Here is a 23,267-nt window from a genome sequence, read left to right on the forward strand (position 1 = left end):
GTTTATTATGTCTGTGGTGCTCTGTTAATTATTGGTGTGAAACTGGAGAAACTGAATAATATATTACGGCAAGCTATAATATACATCTATAATATTACATCTTATATGGGACTATTTTCAGTCGGCTCTTTAGGGTTTGTTCCCCTTTAGAGATGCACGTAACAACAATACCTGTAGCTTTAAAAGGTATAACGTTCAATGCTGCTTTTATGATACTCAGACTGCGATCCTATATTACTCACTGGGAAGAAAGTATCATTAAAATCAGTGGGGCCTACTTCTGCGTAGATATGTATAGGATTGTGCTGTAAACGAAATATTCAGGTCAGGAAAAGCATGTTTAATGCAAAGTGTACGTGGCCATCAAAAGCTTCCTTTCTGCCCTGAGTTATCACATCCTACACGTGGACAAGACAAAGGTATCTGTCCTGTGTGCATTAAGTTTTACTGAATGTGCTTTTATAACACTATTGTTAACTTCTGTGTTGGACAAAAGAGTAAGAGTCTGTGAAGTGGCTTTCAGGTGGCATGGGCTTATGCACTCTGTAACTAAGAGACGCAAAGTGCAGTTCACAAATATGCAAGAAATATACCTTCTGGGCGCAGCTAAAGTGCTGTTCGCGCTTAGCAGAAATAAAGACATGGAAACCAGCAAACCCAGAGCAGTGCATATTGTAGATTTGGGTATTTGGTTTGCGTGCATCTTTGAGGATCGTATGTGTTTGCTTGAAAATAGGTTCCATGGGTTAGCACACTAGTTCTCTGCCCCTACAAGGACCCTTCAAAAACACAGTTGGACGTTTGGCCACGGGGGTTTGTTTCTAGCACACCAGTGCTAGGAACATATCATCAGAATCCATAGCCCCATGGTAGCCATTGTAGAGACCTCCACATGTTGCAAACTACAACCCCATCATCACTGTCCATGAACCATGATGACAGGAGTTTTGGGAGTCGTCCAGAACACCTGGTAGTACCACACTGGGTACTCCTACTATAGACTGTTGCTTCATCACAGCACCTCATTAAATCAGGTTTTTTTTAATTTGTTCAAAAAAGCTTGCACATGTTCATTGGCAAGAACCACAACTTCCTTAGGAAACTGCAGCTTATCAAAAAGTGGAAACTTCCTGCCATGTGCAAAAGAGACCGTGTGTGTGTGTGTGTGTGTGTGTGTGTGTGTTTGTATGTGTGTGCGAAACTGAAGTTTGTGCTTGTACCAACAAACCATGATTGTTATCATATCTGAGCCAGGCCACTATCTTGAATAACTTGACGGTTTCATCTCCCCATCCTTCTGAGGCTCATGCTATTGATATTGCCTCTTCATTGCAAATTAAACCAATTGTAGCTGGTTCAATTTGGATCATATTTTACTGGCCATGGATACCATTAGATATTCAACAAAAATTTTATGTTTACATTACAACCTTTAGGAGTGCAATTCCCCCCCGTACTTTATAAACTGAAAAGCTGAATTGCCTTCATCTTTGTTCCCGGTCTTTCCTGCTATTGTGTCTATATGTCTTTCAGCAGCCACCGAGGCTTACTTTTTAAATCAATAATGGAATCTGATCTTATAATAATAGGAGAATATGAAAATAATAAGAGAAAGGAGCATCTTGCAGGCTGCAAGCCGCCTCCCCTCCCAGTGTTGCAGTCAGATGTAATTTAATGTAGGGATGATGCGCAGACTTTAGCATACTCATGAAATGACTGCTATCACCTCTGTCTTTCCTTGCCACAGGGCTCAGAAACTTACCTTGAATGGTAAAAGAAGGCAGCAGAAACAGTAACCATTCCCCCAAACTCTAAAGGAGCATTTTCCCCAACCTAGGGTGGGGGCTGTGGGTTGTATTCAACGAGTAAACCCATTGAAATGAATGAAAATATCTTCATTAGGTTGATTAATTTCTGTCAGTCTACTCTGAGCACAGCTTAGTGGAATACCTCCCGTAGTCTGCATCCTAGGTTGGGCAACCCCCAGAAGCTCCCCAGGGAAATTGACAAAGCACACACCGCCATGCTCCATTAGCCAGTCCCAGGATACTACAGTGGTACCTTGGGTTAAGAACTTAATTTGTTCTGGAGGTCCATTCTAAACCTGCAACTGTTCTTAACCTGAAGGTAATGGGGCCTCCCGCTTCTGCCCCGCCTCCACCGCACGATTTCTGTTCTCATCCTGAAGCAAAGTTCTTAACCAAGGTACTATTTCTGGGTTAGCGGAGTCTGTAACCTGAAGCGTATGTAACCTGAGGTACCACTGTATCTGGAGGTGAAGGACAGACTGCTTCCTTGCAGTTACAAAGGGTTTTTGGAGGACCTCAGAAGCCCAATACTATCCTGTCTTCCAGTTCCACACTTGGTATGTTTTGGCAAAAGGTCATAGTGCCCATCACTCAAAATGGCCATCTCAACTCCCACCTGTCCCTCCAGCTCTGGAAGAAAGGCCGGGCCTAATAGTAGCCATATTCTGAGTACCTCAGTAGTCAAATGTGACTACTGGCTAAATGAAGGTTAAATGTAACCTTCCCAGCCAGAGCAGGGAGTGACAACAGAGCACCAAAACAGCAAGCCCCCCACTCTTCACATCAATCCTGGAGCTCAGAAGTGCAAAGTCGACCGTGGCAAGTTGTGAGCCACTGGTATCTTTTATTACACCAAGCTTTTTCTGTGTGGGAACAAGTACATTTCCAACACGTGCAAAATCATATTGGGCCGTGGATGGCTTCTGGACAACATGTTCTGCCCTCCAAATGGAAATTACAGCCTTTTAGTTCATGAATTGTCATAGTTATTCAGGAACCTATGTCCATCTACCATCCATTATCCTTTGTATTTTAAAGAACCTTCTACATTTTAATTCCCATTCTGTATAATCCTGGGAAATGAACATAAAAGCAGATATATTTGTGAAATTGCTGTTGGTGCCATTTAGTGTTCCAGATGCTTTGAGGCAAATTACCTCAGCATAGTTAGCTGGCCATTTATTTATTTATTTATTTATTTATTTATTTATTTATTTAAATCTGTTATATGAGTAAAACCAGGGCTAATCTGGCACCTGAAGTAGGGTGTGAGTTTCCACAGATCATGAAACTAATTTTTTTGATGGGCCAGAGAGTAGACTTTTCCTCCTAAAGCTTATTTTTCACTCCTGATAACCTCAGCTTACTCTTGAGTCTGCTGATGCCTCACCTTTCTGTGCGGGTGATGCCATTTTTGCTACATTTGCACAAAAAGGTGACAACTTCTGTCAAAAATAGAGCGGACAATAATGATCTCCTCACACCTGTGCCAAGTCTTCTAACCAACACAGTTATAAAAGTATCTTATCACTGCTGCCATATTACATCTTCTTTTTCCATTGTACCACATATTTCCATATACCACACAGACAATGCCGCACAGGGTACAAAGACCATTGTATTATGCAAATAAGGATGGCAGAACTTTTAAATACTTCTTTTAAAATAAAAAAGCTATACTTCCACACCTGTATCTTAAGGGTCAAATTCTGCAGATTTGCTCAAGCATCTTTGAAAGCCGTTTTAATTTTAACAGTGATGGTGCAGCCTACGTTTCTACAGTAACTGTCTACAGTACCAAATTTTCCATTCAGATCTGAAATATTCACATATTTCAAGTGGAAACGTCATCCACTTCAGTTCTTGTTTAAGCAAGCATTTTTAAGAAGTATTTTCTTGTCAAATGTTTTATCCTTATTATACTACCAGCTTTTGTCATGTGGCTCAGCCCTTACGCAGTAAAAATATAAAAGTTTGTCCCCTTAGCAAAAGTACTCTGGATATATTTATTTAAAATATTTTTAAGTGTCCCCATAAAAAATTAGAGCATCAGAGAACATTAATTGAGAGAGCAAAACATTAACAGATTCTACTCCATATTGTGACTATTGATTTCCCTTCAGCGGGCTGTGCGTTTACAGCAATTGCTGTAGCATAACTAAGAACTAAATCAATTGTTCTTTTTCAAACCGATGTAAAATTAATTCAGTTTGCAGTCTTGTTCTTCTAAGAACAGTACATTTCAGAAATATTTCATTTCATTTTAGTTTTCAGATTCCTTTCTTGAATGCGCTGAGGAGAGCCAGTTCTGTTGAAACTTGTGTAGTTTATTTAAATTGTTGTTTGTGATTCATACTTTAGTTATCTGTTTGTTCTATTTTGATGGTTGAAGTCACCTTTATAATTTATTGAATTACCTAAATGAAATGGCCCTGAGAGCTTATTGAATGGTCTGTGTGTTGAATGTCTAAGTAAAATGAGTATAATAATTTCAGCTCCCTTTTCTATATCACATCTTATATATCAGCAAATATGCTTTATAGCAACTTGGTCCCACATATTGTATTTTAAACAGGCTTGATATACAGCTTTCAGGTACTACCAATTAGTTGCGTAATAAACAAATGTCTATTTAAAATAAGCTCACTTCTTGTGTGCAGTCCCCACAAGGTTTACTTTATTTACCTCTTTACTTTGTATTTGTATGTTATTAATGGCATATAGCTATTTGTTGTGGAAAACAAATGCAGAGTTTTCCTTTTCCCCGTTTTATCTATACTCATCCCCACAAAGACGCCGATAAAAAAATCTTAAATGATATTCCCAGCTATGGCTGTACTTTGGCACTTGATGTGTATCATTTTAGCTCATGCAAATAATGTGTGATGCACCATTTTTGTCTTATCTCATGGATAGACAAACTAAGGCTTGAGGGCCGGATCCGGCAAAATCGCCTTCTAAATCCCGCCCACGGACGGTCCCGGAATCAGCGTGTTTTTACATGAGTAGAATGTGTCCTTTCATTTAAAATGCATCTCTGGGTTATTTGTGGGGGCTGCCTGGTGTATTCACATGAGTAGAATATGTGCTTTTATTTAACATGTATCTCTGGGTTATTTGTGGAGCATAGGAATTCGTTCATTCCCCCCCCCCCCAAAAAAAATATATATAGTCCGGTCCCCCACAAGGTCTGAGGGACAGTGGACCAGCCCCCTGCTGAAAAAGTTTGCTGACCCCTGTCTTATCTCGATACTGGAATATTAAAAATTATTTGTTTGGTATAAATATTCCCAAGCAAAGTAAACTGCAACTTCAACCATTTCACAATGGCAATGTTTAGAAGTATTAAGATTTCTTGCTATAACACCATTGCCCCTATTTTTCTGTTAGTACTTCACATTAAAAAAAATATTATAGCAACTAATGGTTAGAAAATTCAGCTAAATTTAAGCACGGTAAGGTCCTCCTGGGCAGTATGCAAGTAAATAATTGTTCATGTGGAACAGCTTCCACTTGTGCAGCAGAACTTTTTCTTCTCTCAGCCCTCCATCCCCAACCTGTGCTCCAGAAAGTTCAGGGAATCTCCAGAACCGATTTCAGGAATGCATGGAGGCGAGGAGAGCAGGGCAAATTCCCGGTGTGTAAGCAGAAGCCATTCCATTTGCACAAGGAATTACTAAGCACTACTTGGGGTACACGGGTGGCGCTGTGGGTTAAACCACAGAGCCTAGGACTTGCCGATCAGAAGGTCGGCGGTTTGAATCCCCACGACGGGGTGAGCTCCCGTTGCTCAGCCCCAGCTCTTGCCAACCTAGCAGTTCGAAAGCACGTCAAAGTGCAAGTAGATAAATAGGTACTGCTCCAGCGGGAAGGTAAACAGCGTTTTCGTGTGCTGCTCTGGTTCGCCAGAAGCGGCTTACTCATGCTGGCCACATGACCCGGAAGCTGTATGCCGGCTCCCTCGGCCAGTAAAGTGAGATGAGCGCCGCAACCCCAGAGTTGGCCACGACTGGACCTAATGGTCAGGGCCCCCTTTACCTTTTACTTTGGGTACCACCTTACTGTTTCAATAGGTGAGAATTGGACGCTGAGTTAACTCCCATTGAATTCAAAAAGACTTAACTTTGGCTTAATCATGCCATCTGTATTTAAACTGAAGTGTGTGTGTGTGTGTGTGGTTCCATTGCTGTACAGTCATATACCTCATGTTACGTTTGCTTCATGCTACATTTCTTCAGGTTGCATCCTGCGGCGACTCAGAAGTACCGGAAAGGGATACTTCTGGGTTTCGCCGCTCGCGCATGTGCAGTATTGCCAAATCACGCTTTGTGCATGTGCACAAGTGCCAAATTGCACTGTGCATTTGTGCAGATAAGACGCTTCAGGTTGCGAGCTTTTCATGTTGCGAACGGGCCTCCGGAACGGATCCCGTTCGCAACCAGAGGTACCGCTGTAATAGAAAACAGAAACATGTTGGTTGGTAGATGTTTTCTAAATCTCAGCTGCATTATACATGTGCAATGCACACAAAGAGCACTCCACTTTGCTTGGAAGTGGATGGAAAAACTCAAGTGATGTTGAGTGCAGTCATGTCAGCCAATCTACTTTCCCTGCAGGAGGCAAAGGATTACTTGCTTGGTTTTTTATTTTATTTTTTATACAGAACGGCAATCTTTTGAAGTAACCACCCCCCAAATATCTCAAGTGGACTGCCTGCCTGCCTGCCTACATGGATCATATATTAGGTGAATATTAGTGCTTTAAAATAAATATATCTTGCTTATACCCAACAAAAACACTTAACAACAAATCAAACATGCCCACAGACTAGGAAGAGCCAATCATCCTGATTTATTTAGTGTCAATATTGTTATTTTTATTAAAACAGAAGAAAACAACGGTATGATCAGGAAAGGTGTCTTGGCATAAAATAAACTGAAATGGAACAGGAGACGTTTCTGGAGGACAGTGTTTGGTGTCAAAGTGAAACCTTAACATTCTTGAGCTTTTAGTAAACACTTATTAATGGAAGAGTCAGAAACTGGAGATGGATGACTTTCAGCGCTGAAAATTATTTTTGCCTAAGCAACAGAATCAAAGGCTTCATTGTCTATGATAGGAAGATGTCAATTCAGTTTTAAGATATAAGCTGTACCAAGTTTTTACTCAATTCAGCTTTCTTTTTAAACCAGGTTATTTATTTACTTTTGTAAAAAGAAGAAGAAGAAGAAGCAGACCTTGATATACATTTTTAAGTTAAAAACTCTCAATTTAAATATTTCAAAATGAAATATAAATGTGAAAAACAACACACAATAAATGGTTTTAAACCTCTTTGCCTCCGATGTAGAATGGCTACCAGGCACAAAAATCCATAGTGGAAAGTAGTTACATCTTAGACGTTGTTGGATAACCTTCATCAAAATAAAAATTTAAAAATGGCTTGGATCCAGAAATCCCCTTGTCCAGTACCCCCCAGTCTTTAGCAGTATCTCTTCTGAGAGTCGGGTGACCTTTCTGAATGGGGTGAACATTCAGACACACAAGTGTGTGTGTTAAAGGGGAAAAAGGGGACCACACAAAATCAGGAGTCTGAAACTTCTGTGAGTAGGAACATCTCTGGATCCAAGCCTATAAAAAGTAAAGTTGACAAGATCCCAATTTTTGACACTCACTTTATTCCATGTGAAGTGCCCCTCAAGAATTGTCCTTGTTCATTTTGGAGCGTGCAAATGAAAACCCAACTGTATTAATAGACCGAAAATAATGCCTTAAGATTCTTATTGGACAGCTTATGGTTTTGTCCTTCTGAAGAGTTAGCAAAGCAGTTTTCCCCCCAAATTATGACAATTGTCAGGGAAAAGAAGGAAGAAATATGATAAACTTCTTTCTAAAAGCATTTGAAAACATAGTTGCTGATTAATATGCAGTCTTTTGTGTTTACAGTCACTCCTTTAACCCCTTTTAATTGAGTAAATTTCAAATTTTCGGAGAACTGCTTGATGCCAGCGAAACAAGAAAAACAACAAAAATTGGAAGAAGTTTTGCACTGTTACTGTAATAGTGGCATTCATTAAAATTACTTGAGACCTTTATTTTAAATGCTGGTTATAAGAGTTTGTGTGTGACCTGAAATGAATATGAGACAGTCTTATTTTTAAAGTTGAGGAGGCTTTATCTAATTAGCGACTCCCTTGCATAATGATTTTGAAATGTTCGTAGCATAAGTGTGTGAATGAGACAGATGTAGAAACAGCCAGCTCTTCATTATTGAATCATAGGAAAAAAGCAATTTAATGAAATGTAACTGGCAAACCAATTAAGCTTAACTTTAACATTTAAGCACTATTCTGTTGCTGATTAAGATGGCTTGTTTTGAAATTTCCCACCTGTTGAATTCAATAAAAATTGCTTACTGAAATCACTGAAGTTTGAAAAAGCTGCTTTCTTGCAAATGTGTTAAATTAGTGAGCAGCGGGGAGTTTGGCCTATGTGTACGTAAGGCATGAAAGGTTTACGCAAATCATTCTGTCAATCAAAATCAATAAAGCAGATGACAGATTTAGACGCTAAATTTTTGCAAAGCGGGACATACTGCTTGAGTCATCAACGTAGCACTATTGGATTTTCTAGGAGTTAATGCTGAAAACCAGGATTATTGATTTTTGGATTTTGAACATATCGTCTCAAGGATTTCCTGAGTGTACTTTGTGATGCTTCACACTTAAGTTGACAACACCAGGGGCATTTCTGTGCCCTTGCCTTTGTAATCGTTTTCTAATCATACTGAAAGGAGACAGAAGTAGCTTTATAAAATTATTATTCCACCCCCCAAACTTGTGGAACGGTGGGGTTGTCTGGTTGTCTGGGCATTACCTCTTTGTCTGGTGGCCAATGTTACCTGCCATCTTTCTCAAGGAATTAACATACAGTCACAGATTAAGACCTTTGACTGTTATAAATCTGCTTTCCAATATGTTTGACTGGCAGGAGAGCTCTCAGTCTATCCCTAATATAAATAGGGTATTAGCACATCGGGCACTGCTCTAAAGTTAAACATACAATTTTGCGGTCGACTTTCTTGGGTGTTGCGTATTCATCTCTCTTGCCCACCCCATGCGTATGCAGGCTTCTGTGTGTATATGCATGTGAGCACATGTGTGCATATGTAAAATATAAGGCTGACGATAGGATAGCAAAATGAACTACTGTATGCAAGAAATATATGAAGCTCGCCCGGCTGCCAGCAGCAACTGCTACATGCAGCCCTCTGATTATTGCACTTATATCGAAGATAGTCAGAGTTACAGCAGTTGCGATGCTCAGGTCCTGCACAATAATAACATCTATATGGAACAGGCCTGGGCGGTGAATCAGCCGTATACCTGTAGTTACCCTGGAAACGTTTTTAAAAGTGAGTACTCCGACATGGACGTGGCCCTGCATCAATACAACCAACCTGAATATTTCACCGAAGAAAAGCCTACTTTTTCTCAAGGGCAATCGCCATCCTACTCTCAGAAGAAAGGTAGGAAATGCCATTTTTTGTGGATTTTCTGTTTGTGACAAAAAAAATAAAATCCACCTGAATTTTGTCCTTTTGCTTGCTTTACACCTGCAATTTTTCTCTGTTGGCTCAGTTACATCTTTGAATGTGAAGACTGCCTATTGAGAATCGAAAGCAGCAGCAGCAGCGACAGATGTTGCTAGGTGATTGGGAAAGGGTGTTTTTTGAGGGGGCAACGGGAGGTAAAAGACAAAGACTTGCCATTACTTTTACTTTAATTTCAGAAAGCTTATGTATATACGTATATTTTTGTGTCGTTAAGCCTGTTGTCTAGATATATGTTTGTGCGTGTGTTGGCTGGTACGTTTTCAGATTGACTGGAAAAGTTTCTCCTCAGCAAGGTTTTCATTATCGACTCATAACATTGCCAAGATGTATTATTTTCTTTATTTTTTGCATCTTAAGGTGGTTATGCCTAATTAGCATTGATAAAAATCTTATTTAAAAGGATATTAAAATGTACAGCCAAGTGTAAAAACAAGTTACAAAAGGTCATATGCTTAAAAGTTCCTTAAAGCACTAGGCTCTGAATGATAGTCGGCAATGTAAACTATAAGGGGAAAAACCTGTAGATATGAAACTTTATTTTGCCCCACGTCCGATTAATTGAATGTTTGAGTGTGAAGTAGGCTGGACTGAAAAGTGAATACCCATTCTTCTAAGCCTTAAAATATGTCTATTTCTCGGAATCTTAGTATAACATTACTTCCCAGTAAGGAAAACACAGAATATTGCTGAGAAAGTGTTTATGAAAGGTGTGTGCAAATAGTGTTAGAATTTCCTTTTTTGTAACAGAAACATTATAGATGTTTCATTTGATGAAATACCTTGCTTGAGACTGAAACTCTTTGCATGTTTTCATGGGAGCAAGCCCAATTAAACTAAGTGGAGCTTACTTTTGAGTAGACATGTATGGGATTGTTCTGTAAAACATCAATATGATACCCTTCAGTTATTAAGACTGAACTATCTGTGTGCAAACAAAGCCTAGCTTTGCTTATATAACTGCTCAAGGAACAGTACTTTCTTATTTTCAAATGTTTCTATAGTTCAATGTAGCATGTTTACAATAGGTTTATTAAACCTACAGCCCTTTTTCCTGGTAGGATAAATAACTAGTTGCTCCTGCTATATTAGACCTAATTATCTATATGTGTCCATATGAGGAAAAGGGAAATGAAAAATATTGCCAGAATTTGGGTTGTAGGGACTTAAGGATGATACACATTTTTTTAAATTTCTAAAAATACTTTGAAATTTAAAAAAATGTTCATGTTAAAAATTGAAAAAAATACTCTTTTCATTCTTCTTTCCTATCATAAAATATATGTGTTTGATTAGAAAATGTGCAAATCAGTGTTCTGTGAACAAATGCTTCCATTTGTTGCCATATAATAGACAGTTGTATTATTTGGGGGAGCAGTATGTTTTTTCACTCATTTGTGCAAAAATAGTACTTTTCAAGCTTCCTGTTCATGTTCAATTCATAAAAATTCTTAGTCACCTTTCTGTTGGAAAACACCCTCCTCCAAATGAAATTAAGTACCTCACACTAAAACGTAAGTTGGCTGTTCTGAATTTGCAATAATGTAAAATGTGTATCTGTCCTTGTATTTGACAATTCTTTGATGTCTGGCCATCTTAATATTTTTTAAGTAATACTTGAGATAACTGAGTTTGGCTTAAAATAATATAGGTCTATGTGAATATTTTCCCAGCAAGTGGATTTAATAATGGGAAACATTACAAGCAGTTTTTGAAAGCTGCCTTTCCTTTCCCTAGAATAGCTATCTCGATAAATGTTTCAGAGCATTTTCATTGTGAGCTATCTATCCCTCAATTAATATTTTCTTGCCCGTTGAAAAACGAACACGGAAAGAAGGCTTGCAGATTCATATGTTTGTAGAAGTGAAGAATCCACATGGCTTTCACAAAAGTATTCTAATACTGTATTTGCTAAACCGATTGTATTTGAAACTTTATACATGTTTGTTGGTGGCTTTTGCTTGGAAGCTTTAAGACAAACTCTTATAAAAGTAACCAATCACTTAATCCTGTTCCGAGGACAGACGGCTTTTAATAAGAAACATTTGTGACAGTATTGATCCAAAATTGATTCACCCCTTATTCTTCTTCCACCTTTTTTGTTAGCAAAGTCTTAGTACTGGCTCATTAAAACAAAATTAAGATCCAAAGCAGGTGTTCATGAGCTTTGCCCTCGTTCCAGGCAATTCTTAATAACTTCATTTCTATTAATTATGTTTGCTACTATGTTTGTGCAATGCCACTCCCTCAGAGCAATTCATAACAAACTTCTAAAACTTGTGCTGTTGAGTTTATTCCCAAGCACAGAAGAGATCTCTTCCTTTCTGATCCTAATGAAAAGCCCGTCCTTTTAAAAGTTGTACAGCATCTTGTTTTCCCTTGCAATACAGCCCCAAATAGAAATTGTGTTTCTAATAAAAGTCGAGAACAAAAGATCCACGTGATGTGTGGGACAGCATCTATGGGAGAATTATAAGTACCTAGAAGATTTTGAAAAAATAAGTGTTCTACGTTGTAATCATAAGTTCCCAGCTTTTGCTATATGGTGTTTTCATTGTATTTAACACCTTGCTAGCTTTTCTTTTTGTGGCTAAAAAAAAAAAGGCAGAAGATTAATCTAGAAGCTGGGTATCAGAATTTGTAATTTATTATGCATCGATTATTCTTACAGCGAATGTGCAAGCCCAAATTGTAACAGTAATCAATACATTATTACACATTCTGAATTTGAGCCTCTTGGTTAATGTTTCTGTGATTTGCAGAACTTGTTTGAATGTAAGATAAGCACAGCCGGTGGGTTTATTTTTTCTTCTTAAAAAAAATGTTTAGGGGTACTCTCATTTTCCTACTCACATTGAAATACTGCCCCTCAATGAGGCCAAACTTAGATTCACAGAATGTTTAGGCGGGTATGCGTACCCCCAGAAAAAAACCACTGAGCACAACTATGATTCATGACAAAGTCAGAAATCAGTTTCTACCACAGTAAGCTTTCGGTTCACATTCTCTCCCTTCCTCATTTTTGTTATCTCAAGGAGGAACTGCTATTGATTTTGAACTGAGCACAGTTTTCTATCCAGGACCAGTTTAATCCTGGATTCTTTTCACTAAACATAGTTTAAGCAAGCCACAGTTCCTAAATTCAAATGTAACAGGGCACTGTGCTAGGTTCAGCAGAGGAGGGGAGCTCATGTGAGCATGAGGCTCACAGCAGCTCGTTCTAATATCAATTCAATTCAATCAATTTTATTTTTTATAGCCAATGGCAATTACAATACAGTATGAATACAAATCACACAATTGCAAAACGAAAAAACACAAGGCAAATGTACAATGTCCAAAAATTTAGGAATGTTCCTAGGGTTTAGTACTTGCGCCATCCAGAAAGGTTGCTCTTTCTAATATCAGAAGCAATAATTCCCCAATAAATCTTAACCAAGCCAAAAAGAACCTGAACCTTCAGGGTTCTGTACTTTTCAGCAATTCTACGGATTTAAGTGAAAACACATTTTGTGAACAAAGGTTTGCAAATTTTGGCGCTGAGGCTTACATGGAAGTCTTTTTTTTTAAGCTGCCTTTGATGTCAGCTGTGGAAATTTAGGTGTCATATCATGCAGACAAGATAATCTGTATGTACAATTACAATGACAGTGTATACAATTTGCAAAGAAGGTAGAGGTGACAGATTTTGTCATCGTAACCCGTGTGTGAAAGCTAACAATAACTTGAACTTCTTGGAGTAGGTGGTAAGAGTTAAAGTGTGGTTTTACTTAAAGGATGTGCTGTTCAATCATGTTGCTTCCTTCTAGTTATTCAGTCATGTTGCTTCCTTCTCACTTGTGAGTTGTCTCATCTGAAGTCCTTTCCAGACTTTTGCTGAAGACAGGGAGTGGACTGGGAATCAGCTCATACCCACTTTTCCACATTTTTATCTGAATCTTGTAATGGGAGACTGTGTGTGGTCTGCGTTTAGATTTTCAGATGAATGTGGAGAAGTCAAAAGGTGGTATCGTGGGTGAGAAAAGAGGTAGAATGCTTGATTCTTGGGTGTGATGTACAAGCTTCAAAAAGCATGAGATAATTCTCAGATGTGGCCTGTGCTAGTATACACTTGTCTCTGTGATCCTTTATCTTGTTTTATATCCTGCCTTTCTCCGGACTTGAAGCAAGGAATGTACTTTGAACATCCTTAGACTGCAGTTCTGTACTCAGGCAGCATAAAATGATGGGATCTAAAGAAACACGGAATTTAGAAGGCCCCTTCTAATATGTTTATCTCAAACAGCATGACCTCTTTCTGTACTGGACGGCAAAATTCTAGCGAAGCTGATGGACATTTGAAACATAAATTGGGCTATGTCGTGAAGAGAGGGGTGCTCAAAAGTTCCAGGGGGAGAATGCAGCTCTCTTCCAAACATCAAAGCATTTGTTTTTATCGTAATCATTAATTGTGTGCAGGTCAATGAATAGATCATATGCTTTGTCTGCAGATGTTCCTGGGTTCAATTCTTGGCATCTCCTGTTAGGATTGGGAAAGACTTCTATCTGAGGTATTAGAGAACCGCCGGCTGCACATAAGTGCAGACAGTTCTAACCTAGATAGATAAATGTTTTAATAAAATTCAGCTGTTAGGAATCTCAGTAGACACCCCATACGGCCTTATCAAAAATTTCTGCATTTGAGATAATGAAACACAGATTGTTAGACAACAAACTCCAAGTTCTTAGTAGCCAAATCAGAACTAGAGTATGTGCAAGTCTGGGTTTGGTCCGAGGGGGACAGCCAATGGCATCTTACCTCTCCCTTTTGACCAACCCGAATCAACACAGGGTCTATATGCTAGCGAGACGGAATGTGCTGTCCTTGGCAATGCGACACAGGAGATTCCAGAAAATACCACTTGTAGAGAGGCTATGCCCCTGTGGACAGAGACAAGTGGAATCAGTCGTGCAAGTTATTTTGCACTGCCCCTGGTATCAGATAATTTGATCTTAAGTTTATCAATCAGTAGGGAGTGGTATTCAGACAAATGCAAGGTAGCCTTTCTTATGTTTACCCAGGAATGGGGATAAGATGGAGCTAGTAGCCAGGTTTCTGAAACATGCAGTGAGGATTTGTGAATGCTAAACAGCACTAATTTAAGAGCTAGAATTAAAAATAAAAATAATTGTCCAGTAGCACCTTAAAGGGACCCCTGACCATTAGGTCCAGTCGTGGCCGACTCTGGGGTTGTGCCACTCATCTCGCTTTATTGGCCGAGGGAGCCAGCATACAGCTTCCGGGTCATGTGGCCAGCATGACTAAGCTGCTTCTGGAGAACCAGAGCAGCGCACGGAAACGCCGTTTACCTTCCCGCCGGAGCGGTACCTATTTATCTACTTGCACTTTGACGTGCTTTCGAACCGCTAGGTTGGCAGGAGCAGGGACCGAGCAATGGGAGCTCACCCCGTTTCGCGGATTCGAACCGCCGACCTTCTGACCATCAAGTCCTAGGCTCTGTGGTTTAACTCACAGCACCACCCGCGTCCCTCGTGTGCATGCACATGAAAGCTTATATCCAGAATAAACTTAGTTGGTCTCTAAGGTGCTACTGGACAATTTTTTAATTTTTAATTTTAATTTTAATTTTTTAATTTCTTTTGACTGCGTCAGAGCAACACAGCTACCTACCTGAATTAAGAGCTAGATGCAGGGTTTTCCAAGGGGTAAACAGCATCCTTTCTGTATTGAGCTGCATGGGCCTATATAGCTCACGTCTTCTCTAAAGACAGCATGAAAAGCTGGTACAGGGGCACCTCCATCATCATCATCATCATCATTATTATTATTATTCTGTTTCTCTGTAAATTTGAAGCAACTACGAATTTCTTACATAATTTTAACTGCATGGTGTGTCCATGGAATAAATTGTAGCAGTCTGTCTGCAGGATAATCAGTATGTAGAATGACTGCAGCTTTTTCAGATGACCTTTTTCATTCGGCGCTTTTTAACAGAAGGAGCCATTTTTCACTCAATGGCCATCGCTTGGCCAATATTGGGGGAAAGGAGATGGCAAATCTGTGAGCATTAGATTTCCCCGGTTAAGCATCATCAAGTGTCGACATCATAATAAGCAATAATACTGGTACTTCGTACAGATAGAATCCTTTCCCTTGTTTCAAGGACTGAAGGGCAATCTTAAATGGCTTGCCTAAGGAAATGTAGCAAATTGGATATGGGGGTGGGAATATAATCTGATTCTCCCTCTGGTTTATCCAGTGATTCATGCTACCTTAACATTCTAGATATATATATATATATTGAGCTAGAATTGAGTTTGGTTGGCAATTCTCACTTTTCATTGTTTCTAACGAGGTACGGTGTGTTAGAGTGATATTGACTTGTATCTCTCCCAAGTGCAGCTCATTGTACTTACAATAATTTTGAAGACAAGGAACATGCATTTAAGAGCAAAACCTGCAATCTGCACCTTTGTGAGTAGCCAAACACCCACCACTTTTCACAGAGGTCGGGAATAGGTCTCTTAGGACGAGGCCTTTAACCCATTTGCTCGTGCAGTACCCCACAGCTTGAACAGAACTGTACGAATACCCTGTAATTTTCTTAAAAGTGGTACTCGTTTCCCACACAAAGGGACACACAGGTATTTTTCGCTTCCAAGAAAGTAATGTAATAAGGTTCCACTGGAGCATTTGCAACAAGAAAAATAATAGCAAATAGTCAACTGTACTAGACATGTGGGAGCTTTTTATCCAACCTGTGCCATGCTGACGTTTTTCTGTTCACATACCGTATTTTTTTGCTCTATAAGACACACTTTTCCCCCTCCAAAAATTAAGGGGAAATGTGTGTGCGTCTTATGGAGTGAATGCAGGCTCCATGGCTTCAGTGAAAGCAACGCATTGCTTTCGCTGAAGCCTGGAGAGCAAGAGCGGTCGGTGCACACCGACCCGTCTCGCTCTCCAGGGTTCAGGGATGGCCACGCGATGCTCTAATGGCTTCAGGGATGGCTGCACTCCAGCTTCGCTTCGCTGAAGAGGCGCTGTGCAGCTTTCCCTCTCTGAGCAACGCCCCTTCAGCGAAGCAGGAGGAGAAATGGAATGGGCTCTGCTTTTCCTTCCGCTTCGCTGAAGGAGTGCTGTGCAGAGAGGGAGATATTTTTTTTTGTCCTCTAAAAATAGGTGCGTCTTATGGTCGGGTGCGTCCTATGTCCAGCATACAGCTTGCTAACAGCTCATACCTCAGAGGCTTATCGATATGGTGTGTTTGCTTCATATTAGCATCACAAAAGCAAACATGCAAATATTTGAAAGGTGGTTTTGGATGTGATATAACTAGTTAGGGGTCAGCAACCTGCAGCCCACGGCGGTCATTTAAATTGAGCGGGGACTCGCTTCTGCAGTGCCAGAAATCACCTCTGCGCAGACACAATCCGGCCGATGGAGCGATCTCCGCGGGAGTGAACTGGCCCAGGCAAGGTAAACCTTGCAGACTCCTAGACTAGATTATGCATCCTATTGGAGGGGAATGGTTACGATTTCATGACTTACCAATATTTATAAAAGTACAGATATTATTTCATGATTGCTATTGTGATACCCACTGCTGGTGTGTGTGTGTAAACAAACATGTACATACTGTAGTTTGTTAATTCACTAGTTGTATAATCTTATATTTACTAAAATAAAACATTAAAAGTTCAGCGTAATTACTGAACTTGATGTCTTCCCAATATCAGAAGCTCATCTTCTTTGTAATCGCAGCTAAAGTTTCTTTGCTTATGTACAGTAGCATTAGCTGAGATGCAAATCATATCTTCATCATAGAGGGTCTTTATTTTGCCAGAGCATGATAGTACCCAGAGTGTTGTCTCTTCTCTGTATAATAGCCTTTTGAGCACTTCAAAGCATCATTAAACAGTTCATTAAATAGGGGTAAGTGTATCGATTGCCATGCTGTGCATTTTCAAAGGAATTCAAAAAAACCACCAATCCAAGTGGAAGTTAAATAATTGAATAAACTTATATGAGTCTCGTAGACCCATAAACATTGTCAAGGAGGATAGAAGAATAACAGAACAGCAAAAATGTGAAAGGGTATACAGATATGCCACTAGGTATATATTTAAAATTAACCATATTAATATTTTAAAAATAAATAAATAACAAAGCTATTGCTATTTGATGATTTCATAATATTAGTACTCAAGGCGCAGCAGTGTTGCCATTGGAGTAAATAATTTTTGCTCCGGATTTCTGGTAGCGTACTGTCTCTGCTGTTAGCAACGTTTGTTTTGTGGAACTGTTGAAAACTGCTCAAGAGACCTTTGAACCTCAGCAGTGCTTTTTGGGGGGGTGGGAAATGTGCCAGTACTCACCAAGGGGTACTGGTACTTTGTACCCTTGAGTACCCCTGGGGGGGAGCACTGAACCTCAGTATCATCAGCAACACAAAGAGAGTAAGGCCTCAAGATGACTATTAGCCTTCCAAAAAGATCTACTCTGGACCAGTGTTTTATTGCAGATGTATTCTGCAACATGTTTTTGACATAGTGATTTGTTGTTGTTTAGTCATTTAGAAATGTCCGACTCTTTGTGACCCCTTGGACCAGAGCACACCAGGCACTCCTGTCTTCCACTGCCTCCCTCAGTTTGGTCAAACTCATGCTGGTAGCATCGAGAACACTGTCCAACCATCTCGTCTTCTGTCGTCCCCTTCTCCTTGTGCCCTCCATCTTTCCCAGCATCAAGGTCTTTTCCATTATCCATTCTTAAGGAAATCAGCCCTGAGTACTCACTGGAAGGACAGATCGTGAAGCTGAAGCTCCAATACTTTGGCCACCTCATGAGAAGAGAAGACTCCCTGGAAAAGACCCTGATGTTGGGAAAGATGGAGGGCACAAGGAGAAGGGGACATAGTAATAGTAGTACCTTAAGGGTGGATTTATTCTGCTTTAATAGTTGCGTTGTGACGCTTCCCCAATGCTACCAAATTATTGCTGTCCAGAGGGGCTAGGGCACAAAAAATAAGCAGTGGGGGAGGATGGACGACGACCCGTAACATGGTATGAAAAGGTAGAGGATGTTAGCAGGAAGTAACAGGATATGCCCTGCTTGGAAATATAACCAACCCAAAATGTTTGCAGGCACAAACTTTATTGGAAGTGGAATCGTGGTCGACTACCCCAATAACAGAAATCATCATGAATGCGCAATAAAAGTGCATCTTTTAAAACCTGAGTTGCATTAAGATAAATGCTCTTAAACTGATGACTCATTGTCCATTTTGTGAGCACCAGTTAGCCAAGTTGGGAACGGACATAAGCACACTGCAATGATGTTCACTTGGACATCCATGTCTTGCTGCCTTCAGATTCCATGTCTTACTCCCTGATTTGGCTGGAAAAAAAAATGCTCTTTCTGAATTAGGTTAGGAAAAACAAAGGTGACTATCAATACAGTCTTGAATATTTTGCTGACTAAGGGTCTTTCAAGGAAATCTTATTAGTCCAACTTGAAAAAGGCACAAACACAGAACTCTACTCTGCTTCCTCTATAGCAGCCACATAATGGAAATCTCTGTGATGATTCATTGGGTCTAAAGAACATTGGCTGAGATCTGTATAGAATCCTTTCTTGTGAGGTCTGGTAGATACTTATCCATGGATCAGCTACTTCCAAGTAAAAAACAATAGTCACTGTATATGCTCCATGAGGCCCTAAAACCCACACCTCTTGTTAAAAGATCAGATACAATACTTTTAGCAGAAATACAATAAGTTTAGTTGGTTTTTTTATTTCTGCATTGATGAGTTTGCAAGAAACATTTTTCCTTCGCATTTGAGTTGAAAAGTTGTGAAATTTCTTCAAAAAGGTTTACAATGACTGGTGTTAAAAAAAACGTTCTAATGTAACATTATGTAAATTAATAAAGATGCATCTACAATTTATATGTATTCTGAAGATGGGTGTTAATATTTTACTTAATTTCTTCTCATAAGGTTTAATCTCTGATCAGAAGGTATATAATTGGATACTGGTGTATAATTCAGATTAAATTGTGAGGGCTCCTCAAATGTATTTTGCAGTACAAAGGCCCCCAACAAATTTGGTTGAACATTTACAATGCTAAATAATTATTGGATATAGACTTGGTATGTTATCCAGGAGCAATTGGTTCTGCAGGCCCTGCAGATCTTGATCAAGTGTAATAGATTTCAAGAGGGATTGTTCAGATTGGATTATGGGACACATTCTTCTAAGGTGTGGGCATCTGCTCCCGCTGAGTATTTTGTCTTGCCAAGAGTTCAGATTAGACAGATTTGCAAGTCCGGACTTTGACGAGACTGCAGCTTTACCTTCAACTGCCATAAATATACTGGACAGATGAAGGTCAAGGTCATTAAGAGTCATTTGGGCTCTTCTACCCAAGTCTTGACCTGCATTTGTGTGATATCCGTCATATTATGAAGCAATGTTGAAATCGTTGTATGCTAACAATAAGCACCTAATTATTCTTTAGGACAAGAGTACACCATCTTTGTTAATTTACCAGCTGGTTCTCCCCTCCCGACTCCCCTCTCTGTTGCAGACCACACTCTCTCATTCTGTATACCGGTACTTTAGGGTCCAGTCCATCTCTTTAAAGTCAAGATACAGGTGTGCCCCGGAAATAATGCGTATTTAGTTCCGGACTGCTGCAATAAAACGAATATCGCAATAAAGCAGGGTGGATTTGATTTAAATCAAATCGATTCGAATCACGATTTAAATCTTTAGTTGGTGAGACTTGTTTTAAATCTTCTTTTTTTACAGAAAGACTCATTATTGCTAGTATCAACTAAATATTTACAACCAGATGAAGGTTTCATTTTTGGAATAATAAAATTTTCAGAGTAGTTTTTACAGTTATATCAAAAATTTCTGATTTGGATATACTATTAGAAATACATATTGGACGGCGTTTCTGCTGTACTTTATTGAAAGGAGAAAAATAATCATTTCCTTAATAACAATTTAAACATTTTATTTAACTAAAACAATAACATTATAGCATATGTATCCATGTTTGTTAACTGATGTGGTTAAACAATTTTTTAAAAAACAACAACCTTAGACTGAGTTTTAGCACACATGAAAAACTTTAAACAAATGCTTATTTCCTGATGAATATAGCCTTTGGACTATAATGTTACATAAATAGAAAACTATCTTTAGAAAGATTTTTCCTCCAAAAGCATTTTATTTTAAAAATCTAAATTTAATTTTTTTTAAAGTATTTTTTTAATTGATTTTTTTATCCACCTTAATAAAGCAAGTCACACTCTTTTTTGTTTTTTTGTTTACACTGTACTGTAGTCTAATAAGCCAGGTCCCCCAGACTGCAGGGGCAGCAAGAGGGAAACCCAGTTCCAGCCCTAGACAGCTCTACTCCCATGACCAGAAGAGGGGCAGCTGTAGGGATTTATCTTCCTTCCGGTTTAAGTTATTTTAGTGGTTTAAACTGTTGCGGTCTCGTGTTTTGAATTGCTTTATCTGATTTGCTGTGCTTGCCAGTAGAACGTTTTAGACTGCTTTTTTATTTTGGAATTGTAATGCTATGGTTTCAGTACAGTGGTACCTCGGGTTAAGTACTTACTGTATTTTTCGCTCTGTAAGACGCACTTTTTCCCTCCTAAAAGGTAAGAGGAAATGTGTGTGCGTCTTATGGAGCGAATGCAGGCTGCACAGCGATCCCTCTTGCTGTTCTGACTTCGCTTCGCTGGAGAGGCGCTGCACAGAGAGGGGAGGGAGAGAATATTTTTTTTCTTGTCTTCCTCCTCTAAAACCAGGTGCGTCTTATGGTCGGGTGCGTCTTATAGAGCGAAAAATACGCTAATTCATTCCGGAGGTCTGTCCTTAACCTGAAGCACCACTTTAGCTAATGGGTCCTCCTGCTACTGCCGCACCGTCAGAACACGATTTCTGTTCTCCCCCTGAAGCAAAGTTCTTAACCTGAGGTACTATTTATGGGTTAGTGAAGCATATGTAACGTGAAACGTATGTAACCCGAGGTACCACTGTAGTTGTAGTTTATAGTTTTCGTCACAGACATGAGCCACTTTTAAGGCTTTACCTTAATGGCATAGAAATACTGCAAATTAATCTCTGTGCATGCATATTATTATTATTATTTCTACTCAGCAACTCTGGGCGGCTCCCAACAGAATTAATGATAATAATAATAAAAATGATAAAAAACATCGGACATTTAAAGCTTCCCTAAACAGGGCTGCCTTCAGATGTCTTCTAAAAATCAGATAGTTGTTTATTTCCTTGACATCTGATGAGAGGGCATTCCACTGGGCAGGCGCCACTACCCAGAAGGCAGTGGCAGCAGTGGTTCATTTCGCTAGTGCTCACAGTTTTTCAAAGTGTGGTAGTATTTTATTTTATTTTAATTCATATATTTATTTAAAAAATATTTCTGTGCTGCCGTATCATAACACATCAGGGCTATTTACAATATCACAGCATAAAGCACCATTTAAAAAAATACAAAAACAGATAATCATTACGGCTAATCAAGATAAAAATTAAGCAGTTGAAAAGGCCTGTTAGCTCATCCAGTAGCAAAGGCTGTATGCTTATTTTTCTGCAGGGATAATATTCTCCTGGTTCATCTGGGATTCATTTGGGAAGTGAACATGATGTCTAACAAAGCTTTTAATTCCCCCCCCCCCAAAAAAAACCCCCAAAGTTTTCTTATGCTTTCATGGACATGATAATGGTACATGAACTGCTTGGCTTGGATTTCCTGAGGTTACTGAAGCACTAGTACATAGTGTGTTAGACCTCTCATTATACCTTTCATATTCCATTTAGCAAATTAATAAACATGACATAAACTGTCACTTCTCTTTGACACCCCAGAGACTCTCTAGCTATTGTAACCTCGTCCTTTTCAAAATGGCTTCTCCTGTTGTTGTCAAGCACAGTTTTGGGCTCCTAGTTCAGCTGCCACCTGAAGTCACTGTCATTATGACACTAGAGTGCAAGTCCTATACATGAATCATCTGCATAAAAAGTTCAAGGGAGACCCATTAAGGAATGACCTACCTAAGATGAAGATGGTGAGGGTGAGGATGATTAATTTTTTATATTGCCCTTCATCCAAAGATCACAGGGAGGGTCACAACATAAAAATGCAAATTGAAAACACAAAATGCATAATAAAAACAGCAAAAAAAGAGACCAAAATGTAGTCAGTCCTCTATGACCACTCATTATTGAGCAACAAACTGTAACTGGCAAGGATTTGTCACCATGTTAGTTGATAACGGCCAATTAAAAAGTTGACTTTACCAAGTGAAAATTGTGGTTTTAGGAGAAAAAAAATACAATGTGACACAGAATAGTGTAATATTCTGCAGCAGGGTACCAGTGCATTTATCCTCCTCGCTCTGGTACTAGGGACAAGGCCCAAAACAGGGATATCACTTTGGTTTCCATTGACATTTTGCAGTCTTTTATTCCCTCCAGTCACTGTATATGAAGGGCTTGTCTGTTTGGACACAGATGCCGAGGGAGCATCAATGTGACCTTACTAGGAACCTGGAATTCATCATGCGAAAGGCTGGGCTGGATGAATCCCTAGCCGGAATTAAGATTGCCGGAAGAAATATCAACAACCTCAGATATACAGATAATACAACTTTGATGGCAGAAAGTGAGGAGGAATTAAAGAACCTTTTAATGAGGGTGAAAAAGGAGAGCACAAAATATGGTTTGAAGCTCAACATCAAAAAAAAGGAAGATCATGGCCACTGGTCCCATCACCTCCTGGCAAATAGAAGGGGAAGAAATG

General features: G+C 39.3%; 1 protein-coding gene across 6 annotated transcripts in view; it reads left to right on the plus strand.

Moving 5' to 3' along the window:
- THRB (thyroid hormone receptor beta) overlaps nucleotides 1–23,267 on the plus strand; it is a 188,098-nt gene that overhangs the window by 138,128 nt on the left and 26,703 nt on the right. For 5 of the 6 annotated variants that reach the window (XR_014162000.1, XM_081883409.1, XM_081883412.1 and 2 more), the window contains exon 5: nucleotides 6,472–6,553. The exons of the other annotated variant lie outside the window; for it this stretch is intronic. Coding sequence is in view for 4 of the 5 variants with exons in the window: in XM_081883409.1 (XP_081739535.1) it covers nucleotides 6,538–6,553 (16 nt within the window). In the remaining variant the exon portion in view is untranslated. The remainder of the gene's footprint in view (nucleotides 1–6,471; nucleotides 6,554–23,267) is intronic. 6 annotated transcript variants of the gene reach the window in all.

The sequence above is a fragment of the Podarcis melisellensis genome (genome assembly GCF_964234715.1).
Source record: "Podarcis melisellensis genome assembly, chromosome: 12".
NCBI lineage: Eukaryota > Metazoa > Chordata > Lepidosauria > Squamata > Lacertidae > Podarcis > Podarcis melisellensis.